Source organism: Gossypium arboreum, chromosome 2 (assembly GCF_025698485.1).
Source record: "Gossypium arboreum isolate Shixiya-1 chromosome 2, ASM2569848v2, whole genome shotgun sequence".
Taxonomy (NCBI): Eukaryota; Viridiplantae; Streptophyta; class Magnoliopsida; order Malvales; family Malvaceae; genus Gossypium; species Gossypium arboreum.
This window is the reverse complement of record NC_069071.1, coordinates 62,981,451-62,995,135: the sequence shown is the minus strand read 5'-3', so window position 1 is coordinate 62,995,135 and position 13,685 is coordinate 62,981,451. Positions and strand designations below refer to the sequence as shown.

At 40.1% G+C, this 13,685-nt stretch overlaps 1 protein-coding gene across 1 annotated transcript; it reads left to right on the top strand.

Annotated features, from left to right (window-relative positions):
• The first annotated feature begins 11,682 nt into the window (after positions 1-11,682).
• LOC128284391 (uncharacterized) lies at positions 11,683-13,211 on the top strand. Its single transcript, XM_053022395.1, has 4 exons — positions 11,683-11,820; positions 11,887-11,944; positions 12,083-12,270; positions 13,044-13,211. The coding sequence occupies exons 1-4, from the start codon at positions 11,683-11,685 to the stop codon at positions 13,209-13,211; spliced, it is 552 nt and encodes a 183-aa protein (XP_052878355.1).
• Positions 13,212-13,685: the final 474 nt, after the last annotated feature.

Here is a 13,685-nt window from a genome sequence, read left to right as displayed (position 1 = left end):
CTAGAGGCGCTTTGGGCTTTTCTAGACGAGGACGCGATCGACCCCTGTGACCACACGAGTCACTTCAATCGCCGATGGTGGAAATGATCACCGAGAGAGGCGGAGTGTCAACATTGTGGCAAATGGCATTCGGGAGCTGTTGGTTTCGTGATCGCTCTGCTATAAGTGTGGATCGGCCGACCACTTTAGGAAGGATTGCCCGAGGATGCTTGAGCAGAATGTGAGTCGAGTGGAAACTCGGGTGCTACCATCGCCGAGGTAGGCCACCTAGAAATATGGGCAATGTCGATGGCGGTCGAGAGGATCTAGAGATGCTACCATCGATCCGAGGCTCGTGCTCCTGCGAGGACTTATGCCATACTGCGCACGCGAGGATCTTGCCTCTCGGATGTCATTACCGGTGCTTTCACTCTTTTCAATACTAATGTGATTGCTTTGATTGACCACGGTTCTACTCAATCTTATATATGTGAAACATTAGCATCCGAGAAGACTTTGCCTATTGAGTCTCTTCGAGTTTGTAATTCGAGTGTCAAACCCTTGGGTCATTACGTGCTTGTCCACAAAGTGTGCAAGAAAAGTCCCTAGTGTTCCGAGGTTCTTGTTTCCGGCGGACTTGATGCTTTTGCCGTTCGATGAATTCGACGTTATTCTTGGTTTGGATGGGTTGACCATGCACGATGCGGTCGTAAATTGCAAAAGCAAGACTATCGATTTGAGGTCGCGAATAACGAGATAATTCGGGTTAAGTCTACGGACTTAAAGGGGTTGCCACCGTAATATCGCAATGTTGGCCCGAAAATATGTAAGAAAAGAGTGCGAAGCGTACCTTGCGTCGTGCTCGATGACAAGGAATCGAAAAGAAACCCGAATCTGCGTGCGTGGTTTGTGAATACCGGATGTTTTCCTGAAGAATTGCGGGTTTACCACTGTTCGGAAATAGAATTTGGCATCGAATTGGTACCGGTACCACTCCAATTTCGATAGCTCCGTATCGTATGGCACCAACGGAATTAAAGGAGTTGGAAGCTCGATTGCAAGAATTGGTGGATAGAGGTTTTGCTACCGAGTTTTTCGCCTTGGGGTGCGCCGGTGTTGTTCGTGAAAAGAAGGATGGAACCATGCGGTTGTGCATCGATTATTGTCGACAATAAAGCGACAATAAAGAACAAATATCCGTTGCCACGTATCGATGACTTGTTCGATCAACTAAAGGAGCCTCGGTGTTCTCGAAAATAGATTTGAGATCGGGCTATTATCAATTGCGAATCCGAGATTGGACGTACCCAAGCGCCTTGAGCGAGATATGGTCACTATGAGTTCCTAGTGATGCCGTTTGGGCTCACTAATGCCCTGCGGTATTTATGGATTTAATGAATTGGATCTTTAGACCATATTTGGATCGATTAAGTAGTCGTGTTCATTGATGACATCTTGGTCTATTCAAGAAATGAGACCGAACATCTTTGAACACTGCGGTTAGTCTTTGCAAATTTTATGGGATAAGCAATTATATGCTAAGTTCAGCAAGTGTGAGTTACGGTTAAGAGAGGTTAGCTTCTTGGGTCATGTGGTATCTGACGGGTATTCGAGTCGACAGAATAAAATTTCAGCCATACTTAATTGGAAGCCTCAGAAATATTCTTGAGGTTCGAGCTTTTGGGGCTTGCTTAGGTTATTACCGACGATTTGTAAAGGCTTCTCAACGATAGCCACGGCGATGACGCTTACTCCAAAAGGATGTTAAGTTCGAATGGATGGAGAAATGCCAAAAAGTTTCGATCAATGAAAACTTATTTGATGAAGCCCCAATTCTAGTGCAACCCGAGTCCAAGCAAAGAGTTTGTCATCTATAGCGACGCCTCTCTACTTGGGTTAGGTTGCGTATTAATGCAAGAAGGTCGAGTTGTGGCCTATCGTCGAGGCAATTAAAGCCACATGAGAAAAATTATCCGACTCATGATCTCGAATTGGCGCCATCGTATTCGCCTTAAAGATTTGGCGACATTACTTATTTGGTGAAAGGTGCCATGTATACTCGCATCACAAAAGTCTCAAATATTTGATGACCCAAAGAGACTTAAATCTGCGACAAAGACGTTGGCTCGAGCTGTTAAAGGATTATGAGCTGGTCATTGACTATCACCGGGAAAGGCGAATGTGGTTGCGGATGCCTTGAGTAAAGAATCGTTATTCGCTTACGAGCGATGAGCGTGCACTTGTCATTTGATCCGATAGTGTGTTAGTAGCTGAATTGAAAGCCAAACCACTATTGATACATCAAATTCGAGAAGCTCGAGAAAGTCGACGACGAGTTGGTACGCAAAGCAGTGAGTGTGTTCGAACAAGGATTCGAGTTTCAAATCGATGATGACGATTGTTTGAGGTTCAAAAGTCGTCTGTGTTCCAAAGAATTGAACTCATTTCGATAATTCTGAATGAAGCCCATTGTAGCCGAATGGCAATCCACCCGGAGTCTGAAGATGTACAATGATTTGAAACGTCGGTTTTGGTGGCATGGTATGAAGCGAGACATCTCCGACTTTGTTTGAGATGTTTAATATGTCAACAAGTGAAAGCGGAACATCAGTGCCTTGAGATTACTTGACCAATCACGATACCCGAGTGGAAATGGGATCGAGTCACAATGGACTTTGTATCCGGACCGCCATTGTCGACAAGTAAGAAGGATGCGGTTTGGGTCGTGGTAGATCGATTGACTAAGTCGGCCCACTTTGTCCCCATACGTCACGGATTTTCAATGGACAAATTAGCTGAATTGTACGTTTCTCAGTTGTGAGATTACACGGGTGCCTATTTCCATAGTGTCGGATAGAGATCCGAGATTTACCTCGCGATTTTGGAAAAAGTTGCAAGAAGCTTTGGGTACCAAGTTGCATTTCAGCACCGCCTTTCACCCCCAAACCGATGGTCAATCCGGCGGATAATTCGGATACTTGAGGATATGTTAAGATGTTGCGTCCTCGAGTTTAGTGGTTCATGGGAGCGGTATTTGCCGTTGATTGAATTCGCTACAACAACAACGACTTTCAATCAAGTATTAAGATGGCACCCTCGAGGCCTTGTACGGTCGTAAATGCCGTACACCATTGTTTTGGTGAGCTCGGTGAAAGCAAGATTTTCGGGTGGATTTGATTAGGGATCTGAATGAGAAAGTGAAAGTAATCCGTGAAAGTCGAAGATAGCCTCCGATCGTCGAAGTCGACGCGGACCTAAAGCGTAAGGATATCGAGTATCGGTGGGTGATAAAGTGTTTCTCAAGGTATCGCCTTGGAAAAAGATACTCGATTCGGTAGTAAGGGCAAGTTGAGCCCGAGGTTCGTTGGGCCATATGAGATATCCGAGCGAGTCGATCCGGTGGCATATCGTTTGATTTTGCCCCGAACTCGAAAAGGTTCACGATGTCTTTCACGTTTCGATGCTTCGACGCTATAGATCCGATCCATCGCACGTGATTAGTCCATCAGAAATTGAAATTCAAGCTAATATGAGTTATGAGGAAGAACCGATTCGTATCCTATCACGAGAAGTGAAAGAGTTGTGAAACAAGCGGGTTCCGCTAGTAAAAGTGTTATGGCTCAAGCACGGGATAGAAGAAGCTACTTGGGAGACCGAGAACTCTATGAAAGAGCGATATCCAAACCTATTTACTGGTAAGATTTTCGGGGACGAAAATTTCTTAAGTGGGGAGAGTTGTGACAGCCCAAAATTGACCCTAGTCGGAAGGTGGTCTCGGGACCACAAAACCGAGGCATAAAAATAATTAAAATTTATTTTGATGCCTATAATATGTGTGTGCTCATGTATGACATTTTATGATGATTGATTTAGTGTTATAAGGGTGAATTCCACAAGAAAGGACTTAGTAATGAACTTTGAAAGTATGATAGGAAATGTGTGATGACTAATTAAAGCATGCATGCAAAATAATGGACTTGCATGTCAAATTCCCCTTTATAGGTGGTGGCGGCCATGACAAGGAGGATGGGCTAAACATGTCATGAAACATGTTTTGTTGGTGCATTAGGGTGAAATAATAAACAAAGGTGTCTGGGTGATAAAAAATGAAAAAAAATGTGTGTGAGTGTGGTAATCCCCCTCCATTGCCGTGAGTTGTAGAGAAGGAAAGAAAAAATTTTGTTCATCCTTTCTTTGAGCCAAAACTAAGGAAGAAGGAGGATTTTACTTCATGCTTGGTTTGGAAGAGATCTAGAAGGAGATTTGGCTAAGTTTGCATCAAGATTAAGGTATGTATGAGGTTGTGTTAGGAGTTTCATGCATGTTTTGGTTGCTAACTTGATGTGCATGTTAGCCATGGCTCAAATCTTTGTTAAGCCATGGAAATGGTATTTGGCCAAAGTTGTTATGGTGATAAAGCCATTGCATGCTAAGTGTGAAGCTTGATGATGATGCATGCAATGATGGATTGTCTACTCTTGAGTAAGATTTTGAGCTTTCTTTTGTTTTATCATGATTGAAGTTGAAAAGGAGCATGATTGTCATATTCGCCATGATGCATTCATGAGCATGGTTCATGCTTCTTGCATGTTAGTTAAAATTTGTGTTTTGGATGGCTATGGACACCTTGAAATTCGCCATGCTCATATATGTATATATATGTTTGCACATGATGTTTTGGTTATGAAGGAAGTGATGAATAAGTTTGTTTAAAGAAGAAGATGTTGAAGAATAATTGTGAAATTGTAAGCACATTCGGCCTAGCACACATATGAGTGCTTGATGCTATATTGTAAGTTTTGAGCTACAATATGCAAAGCATTAACTAGTAAAATGCATGCTGTTTTTGTGTGGTATTAAGTGCATAATTGGCCTCAACATGGACAAGTATATTCGGCCTTGGGTAGCCTATTGAAGGCCTTAGCTTTTCCTTGATGCTCGAATAAATTGTATTGAATTGCTTGATGTAGTATAAAATGTGCATGACCATTGTGTATTCAAGCTAAAGGGTGGCCATATGACCATTTAAATTCCTTGTCATATTCGGCCATAAGCTAGCACAATGAGGTTTTGATAAATTGAATTTGTTTGAATTAGCTCAAGAGCTAAGAGGGCCACAATTGGACAAGGGGAAGGAAAAAGTGATCGAATAGCCGTAAAAGCCGTTCGACAACATCCGAGGTAAGTCCTCAAGAAGTGACCTTACTTGAATTATGTGGAATGAAATATGGATGTATTGATTATTGATTTATGTGTGTATGAGTATTGAATGATACCGGGCTAAGTCCCGAAGGCGATTATGTTAGTGATTATAATTGTGTTTGAGCCTTAGTAACAAAAATAAATATGTATGTCCAATGATTATTGATGTATGTGTGCATGAGAAATTGATTGATATCCGGGCTAAGCCCAAGACAATTATGCTGGAAATTATAAGCGGGTTAAGACCAAGGCAATTGTGCTAGTGGCTACATCCGGCTAAGACCGAAGGCATTCGTATGAAGTCATTCTATCCGGCTAAGACCGAAGGCATTTGTGCAAATCGTGATATCCGGGTTAAGTCCGTAGGCCTTGGTGCGGGTTACCATAACCGGGCTATGTCCGAAGGCGATTGATCGAGTAGCGACATCCGGTTAAACTCGAAGGTATGTGATTTGAAAATTATAAGCTTGCTGGAAAATTTCAGCTAATGCACTTGTGAAATTTCCCAATGACAAGGTAAGTGCGGTGTGTGCTTTGCTGCGCTAGGAGTAAGAGCGTGTGAATATCCGCTCCTATGATGGAACGAGTTATCGGCCTTAATGAAGCCGTTATTTGTGTATGAACATAAGAGTTGGGATGGTGAAGTAAGTATGATTATGTGAATGTGCATTAATGAAATGATGCATTTAACTATGTGAATGCATTGCTGTAATTAGAGTTGATTATATTCCTTGAGACTTACTAAGCATAAAATGCTTACTCATTGCTTTGGCTCTCGGTTTTCTAGATTTCGCTCGATAGCAATCAGATTCGGGATCATTGAAGTCGAAGTCATCCACACTATCAAGCCCCCATTTTGGTATAAATTCTTGGTTGAACTTGAAATGGCATGTATAGGACTACCCTTGTTGGTTTAAATATGTTATGATGTATATGTGTACGGCCATGCGAAAATGGCTCGTAATAGTGAAGTATCAACTTAAACTATTTGCGGTTTGTATATATATATATGGTGTCATGATGTGACTATGAATTGGAAATGGGAATGTTGGTCACATGATCAGCCATTGGCATGGTTAAAATGATCATATGTGGACCTATGTAAGGCAAGACTAGTTGGTTCATGGAGACTACAAAATAGGTAAGACCTACCTTAAAACAGATGCTGCCAGCTGCAGTAACGTGAATGTGAAAAATCACCAAAATTTGTAGGAATGGTATTAAATAGTGAATCAGCTATGTAAATGAACATTGATGAGTCTATTTTCATATGGAAGAAACGAAATGGTCATAGGAGTTACATGTTAAGAGATATTAAAGCTATTGTGAGACAGGGCCAGAACAGTTTCTGGGTTCCCTGTCGCAACTTTAAAAATTTACTATAAATTATCCAGAAATAATTAGGAGACATACCTTATATGTAAAGATTCCATATTGAGTCTATTTTCATTAGAAACAAACGGAACCAGCATTAAAGCCCTGTACAGAGAAATATTCAAGTTATACCGTGCGAAGGTCAGAGCAGTCGATCCCTGTAACATGGGTGACTTTAACTAATAAACTGTACCAATTGGCCCGACCAAAAATTCTAGAAATAAATACATGGATGGATATATGAGTCTAAATTCAGGGAAAATTTACGAAACCAGTTTCTGAGTTTTGAAACTCGAGATATGATTTTTAAGACGACAGTGACGCAGTTTTTTCCAGCCTGACTGGAAATGTCCAATGGATGGGCAAAACAAGTGAACTTGGCTTGCTAACCCCTCGTGTCCGACACCGGCGATGGTCTCGGGTTCGGGGTGTTACAACAAATCTAACATCAAAATATTTATTTTATGATTATTATGAGGTCTAGAATATGATAATATACATGTGTTAAAGTTTCATGAAGGAATTCTTTGAGTAAGGTTTCCAATTGGACATTAGGGACCAAATTGGATAAATTGCAAAACTTGGGTTTTAGAAGCAATTTGTATGAAATTGCTTTAGAATATTAATTAGAAGGTCTTGAGGAGCAATTTGCCCAATTTCTAAGTTTTTTGGCAAAAGTAGGCTTGTATGGATGAAATTTTTTAAAAAAAGCTTAAGGGTATTTTGGTTATTTGGCAATTTAATGAAATAAAATGGGAAAAAAGAAGGAAAAAATCAGCCATTTTCTTCCTTGTCCAGTCGAAATTCTCAAGTCACCATAGCTAGGGTTTTCAATATTTTCAAGCTCAATAGTAAGTGCTCCCAAGCCCCGTTTTTAATGTTCTTCGTATTTTTGAAATCTCGGTAGCTTTCTCTCTCTATTTCTACCTATATTTCATGCTAGGGTTCATGCTTAGAAATTTACCCATGCATGAGTTACTTGTATTTTGATGGTTTATTGAGGAATATGGAAGTTGGATGTGTGTTAAACATATTTTCCTAGGTGATTTTCATGAAAAACCCTTAAAAAGGACCTTTTTTCCAAAAAGTGTAAAATGTGAGGTAGAAATGTGAAATAATGGAAAAATGTGGGCTGCCATAAGAGGAAAGAACATTCGGTTAGGCTTGGGTAATGTAGAAATTTCATGCATTCTATTATACGAGCTTAGGGACTAAATCGTAAAAATGTGAAAGGTTAGGGGAAAACGGTCATTTGGACCGGGGGTGAAATGTAGACTCAAAACGTACAATGTGAGGTGTTAATGATTTATTTTTATTGTTATAGACCCCGAGATTTTGAAATAACTGAAACACGATATCAAGACGAGTACCAGGTAAGTTCAAAAAACTTAAAGTAAACTCATAGTATGCTTAATTGCATGATTTATGAACTTATGGTAATTGCATTTGATGATGGCATGAAAATCTATGAAATATATCCTTAATAATGACATGTTGATAAATGTCCCGGTTGAGGTTGAAAAGGAAATCTAATGGATAAACCATGGCTTACATGACCTGAGATCCTGTATGTGTTGCAGAAAGGATTTAGCTCGGACAGGTAATCCGTTGATCTCAAGTATAAAAAGGATCTAGCCCAGATGGGTGTTCCTTGAGTGATCGAGCCTCTCGAAGAATATGTGTGCATTGTGGATTTAGCCCGGACGGATAATCCGATTAGGGTATGAATTTAGCCTGGACTGGTAATTTAAATCCGAGATCATTAAGGGTGTTTGTCGCTATAAGGATTTAGCACGGGTGGTAATCGACTTCACCTTATGAGTTTACGATGCGAGGGATTTAACACGACCGGTAATCCCGCCGTAAGATGTGAGATTCGCGGGAGTGCATACTTGAAATGATCATTCTTATGACTTGACGGATAATAGATAATCCATCGAGATTTTCTAGAAACTCAACGGGATTAATATGATGTATATAAATGAAATGATGAATGATGAGCTCATCTAAGAAAAATTACATGGTGCATTATTATTGTGACTAACTTGTTGATTGAATGCATGTGATAGGGAAACTATTTCATTCTTGTTGGTTTATTTGCTTAATATGGTTGTATGCTAATTAATCGGTAAGTTTACTTTCCAGCTATTCAGGCTTACTAAGCATGTAAATGCTTACCCCTATCTTTTTCCTGTCTTACAGAGCTCGAGGACTCGTAAAGATTGGAAGACGGTTGGAGAGTCAACATACTATCAACTAGTCCAACTTTGGTATATAGGCACTTTTATTTTTTTCAATGGCATGTATAGGGCTCTTGGTTTATTTTGTTAAATATGTCATTTGATTAGCCATAATGAAGACATGTAAAGATATACACATCTATTTGTAGATGGCCGTGGGAATCGGCTCATTTTGAAGTAGGCTATGACCTACAAATCTATGCGTGTTTATTTTTACATAGGATGGCTTGACTATAATTGGCAATGAGTTATAAGAATGGGCCAATCTTAAATGTGTCAATGAGACATGGAAACCTTTAATACAAAAAGGGAATTAACCTAGCAAGTATAAAGCCGATGATATGAGGTTTACATGCAATGAGGTTTATCAAGGTTATATGTAAGTGCATAATCTGGCCTTATTATGTATTAAGATAACCTATAAGTGTGATTGGTTGATAGAGGGTGACCAAAGGCTTGGAAAATAGCCTTACAAGGTCCACACGAGTAGACACACGGGCGTGTGTCTAGGCCATGTGTGACATATGGATCACCCCCATGGGCGTGTGGTATCGCCATACGTCCCTTGCGCCTAAAATTTTAAGTCAGTTTCGAGCACAGGCTAGACACAAGGGCATGTGTCTTGGCCGTGTGCCCCTAAATGCATGATGACATCATAAACAGAGAGTTACACGGGCAGAGGACACGGGCGTGTCCTAAGCTACACGGGCATGTGTGACCACACGACCCCACCCACACGGGCGTGTGACTCACTAAAGCAAGAGAATTTATTAAATTGCCCAAAGTTTATTGAATGTTCTTGGTTTTGTCCCAAACCACCCCGATGCATGTTTTAGGCCTCAAAGGCCTGTATAAGGGACGGTATGCATGTGTTTGAAAAGCTTTAATTTTGGACGAAATTTGGTGACCCGGTTTTACATGTTGGTGAAGGTTTAAGTCCTGTAACGCCTCGAACCCTGTGCCAGCATTAGAAATAGGTGAGGGGTGTTACATTTAGTGGTATCAGAGCTACGGTTTAGTCGATTCTAGGACTACTGATAAACCGTAATTTATACATACTTTTACCCCATGTTTAACACATTTTATGGATGATTTCCTATTAGAATTGGTGAATTCGATGCTCCTAATGCTTTAATTTCATGTTTTATACTTAGGAGAGCATAGGAGAGCGAAAGGAACGAGAAACGGACCAAAACCGGAGAAAATGAGCCAAAGTACAAAATCAACATGGCCTGGACCTCTTCACACGGGCAGACCACACGGCCGTGTCAATTTGGCAGGCTCGAGCACGGCCTGAAGTAATCGCACACGGGCGTGTCCCTGCCGAGCCCAAGTTGAGTCCAATTCAGAAAAGGCTAATTTTGAGGGCTCTTAGGAATTCCAAAGCCTATAAATACACCCTAGAGGAGGAAGAAAAGAGAGGCACAGAATAGGGAGTAAAGAATTACTCCAAGAAAGCCGATTGATCCATCTCAGAAGTCAGATTCACCATCAAGATTGAAGATCTCTTCTCAATTTCCCCTTCAGGAGTTTTGGGTTTTCTTTATGTTTTGTATTCTTTATTATTCTGAGATGCTTTCCTTTTTAATTATGAACTAAATCCCCTAAATACCTAAGGGGAATGAAACCTAAGATGAATCTTGTTATTATTTTCTGAATTGTATGATAAATATTTAACTTGTTCTTAATTATGTGTTCTTAATTCTTGTTTTGATATCCTAGGATACTGATTCAAGATAAGCTCTTATTTAGAAGAGGAATAGACCCTGTCAAGAGTACATTTGTCATAATTAAGCGGAGTTGATTGTGCGCCTAGACATAGGGTGACAAGATTTTGCCGGATTAGGGTGAAACCTAATAAGGGGATCCATAGATCGAGTTAATGCAACCCTAGGGTGTTAATTAGAGAAAGGTATCAATTATTCAATCTAGGGATTAGACGTTATTAGTCTTGAATAGGGATAATAACATAACTTAGGGATCTCTACGGAACAAGTTAAATGAATAAATCGTCTAATTCGGAGCTAGAATAACAAGTACAGTCTAGGTGGATTTTTCCTTAGGTATTGTCTTAATTTAATCGATTTTCCCAAAAGCAATTCCCCAATTCCATTCTCTGTCAATTCTTAGTTTAAATAATTAGTTAGTTAAAACAAAAACCTCTTTATTCTTAGGCTAGATAATAAAAAGACAGTCAATACTAGTACTTTTAGTTCCCTTGGGTTCGACAATCCGGTCTTGCTAAAACTATATTACTATTCGATAGGTACACTTGCCTACATCATGATAATAGTTAGTTTCAAGAACGATTAATTATAAATATTTAAAACTTATCACAAAATCATGTGATCAACTACCGTAGAAAGTATTGAGTATCGCTATACATGCCATTATTCAAACATTGATAGTGTGACATCTCCTAACTGTTTAAATTGTTTTTGAATATAGTAAATGTTTTCCAATCAAGCTCAAGATGAGTTCGAGCGAGCCGAGATCCATGCTCTAGCTTTCGTACAACGAGTTGTTTCTAGTGGTAGTAGTAGAAGGCTTATGTCTGAATGCCGAGTTCTGGATCGAGAATACTACTTAGGTATTAGATGAATTGTCATGCACACCTGAAGAGTGCTTTAAGTGTGCCGTGTCTCTCCCGAAGGATACTGCATATCACTGGTGGAAGACTGTATCTTCCGTGGTGCCAAAGGAAAACATGACTTGGGAATTTTCCCAAGCAGAGTTTAAGAAGAAATACATCAGTCAAAGGTTCTTAGACTCGAAACGAAAGGAGTTCTTGAAACTCAAGCAAGGAAATAAGACTATAGTAGAATACGAAAAGGAGTTTGTAAGGCTAAGTCAGTATGCCACTGAATGGGTTCAAATTGAGTCAGAAATGTGCAAACATTTTGAGGAAGGTTTCAATGAAGAAATCAAGCTGTTGATTGGGATTCTTGAGATACAAGAGTTAGCTGCATTAGCTAATCGGTCCAAAAAGGCCGAGGAGCTCAATAATGAAAGAAAGCAAGCAAAGGTAAGACACTCTCATTTCTTACAAAGAAATCAAGGAGCCAACATGAACGCTTCACTTTATTGGTAGGATATTCGAGTAGAACGAGAGGCTCCAAAAGACGCAATCAGAAGTCTTCCTCCCGATGGTAACTAGTGTAGGGAGTGTAATGACCAAAAGCCAAAGTGTAAAAGCTGCAACAAATTTCAGTTTGGAGAGTGCCGAATGAAGAGCGATGCATGTTTCAAATGTGGTTCTCTTAACCACTTCGTCAGGGACTGCCCAGAGTGGAATGAAGAAGAAGTGGAAGTAGCCCCGAAGTTTAGTGCTCCCATTACACGAGGTAGACCTCCTAGATATCTTGGAAGTGCTAGTGGAAGTCGAGCTATGACTGCAGACGCTACAAAATCAGAGGCTCAAGCCCCAGCAAGAACGTATGCAATACGTGCTCGAAAAGAAGCCTCTGCTCCTGACGTTATTACGGGTACTTTTTCTCTTTTTAATACATGTGTTGTTGCCTTAATTGATCCGGGGTCGGCGCATTCATACATTTGCATGAGATTGGTGTCTAGTATGAACATACCCATTGAACCTACGAATTTATTATTAGAGTATCAAACCCATTAGGCAAATCAGTCCTAATTGATAAAGTCTGTAAGAATTGTCCTTTGACGATTCATGGTCAATGCTTTCTGGCTGACCTTATGTTGTTACCATTTGATGAGTTTGATGTAATACTTGGTATGGATTGGTTAACCCTGCATGATGTAGTTGTCAACTGTGGTAGCAAGTATATTGAATTGAAATGCCCAGATGGTGAGATTTTGCAGGTTGATTCAAGAGAATTGGGTACGCCACCGGTTTTAATCACAGCGATGGTTGCTCAGAGATATATGAGAAAAGGGTATGAAGCCTACCTTGCTTTTGTATTGAACACTAAGGAAATGGAGTTAAAGATTGAGTCTGTGCCAATAGTATGTGAATATCCAGATGTGTTCTCAGAAGAATTACCCGGATTACCTCCTGAAAAAGAGATAGAGTTTGGTATTGAATTGGTGCCAGGAACAGCTCCCATTTCTATTGCTCTGTACAGGATGGTGCCAACCGAGCTGAAAGAGTTAAAAGCACAATTGCAAGAGCTGGCGGATAAAGGTTTTGCAAGGCCAAGCTTTTCACCTTGGGGTGCTCCCGTATTGTTTGTAAAGAAGAAAGATGGTTCATTGAGGCTATGTATAGATTATTGGCAGTTGAACAAGGTAATTATCAAGAATAAGTATCCTTTGCCAAGGATTGATGACTTGTTCAACCAGTTGAGAGGAGTCACTGTGCTCTCTAAGATAGACTTGAAGTCCGGCTACTATCAGTTACGAGTTAAGGAATTGAACGTGCCTAAGACAACTTTTAGAACGAGGTAAGGCCACTATGAATTTCTTGTCATGTCATTTGGGTTAACAAATGCACCGATCGTATTCATGGACCCAATGAATAGAATTTTTCGGCCATACTTGGATAAGTTTGTCGTTGTATTCATTGACGACATTTTGATTTATTCCAAAGATGAGACAGAGCATGCGAAGTATCTGAGAACTATGTTGTAGACCTTACGGGAAAAACAACTATATGCTAAGTTTAGCAAGAGTGAGTTTTGGCTCCAAGAAGTTAGGTTTTTGGGTTATTTTGTTTCGGGTGAAGGCATCCAAGTTGATCCAAATAAGATCTCTGCCATTGTTGAATAGAAGCCGCTTAAAAATGTAACCAAGGTTAGAAGCTTTTTGGGTTTAGCCAGTTACTACCGAAGATTTGTGAAAGGATTCTCCATGATAGCGACTCCAATGATGAGGTTGCTACAGAAAGATGTTAAGTTTGAATGGACAGAAAAGTGTTAGTAG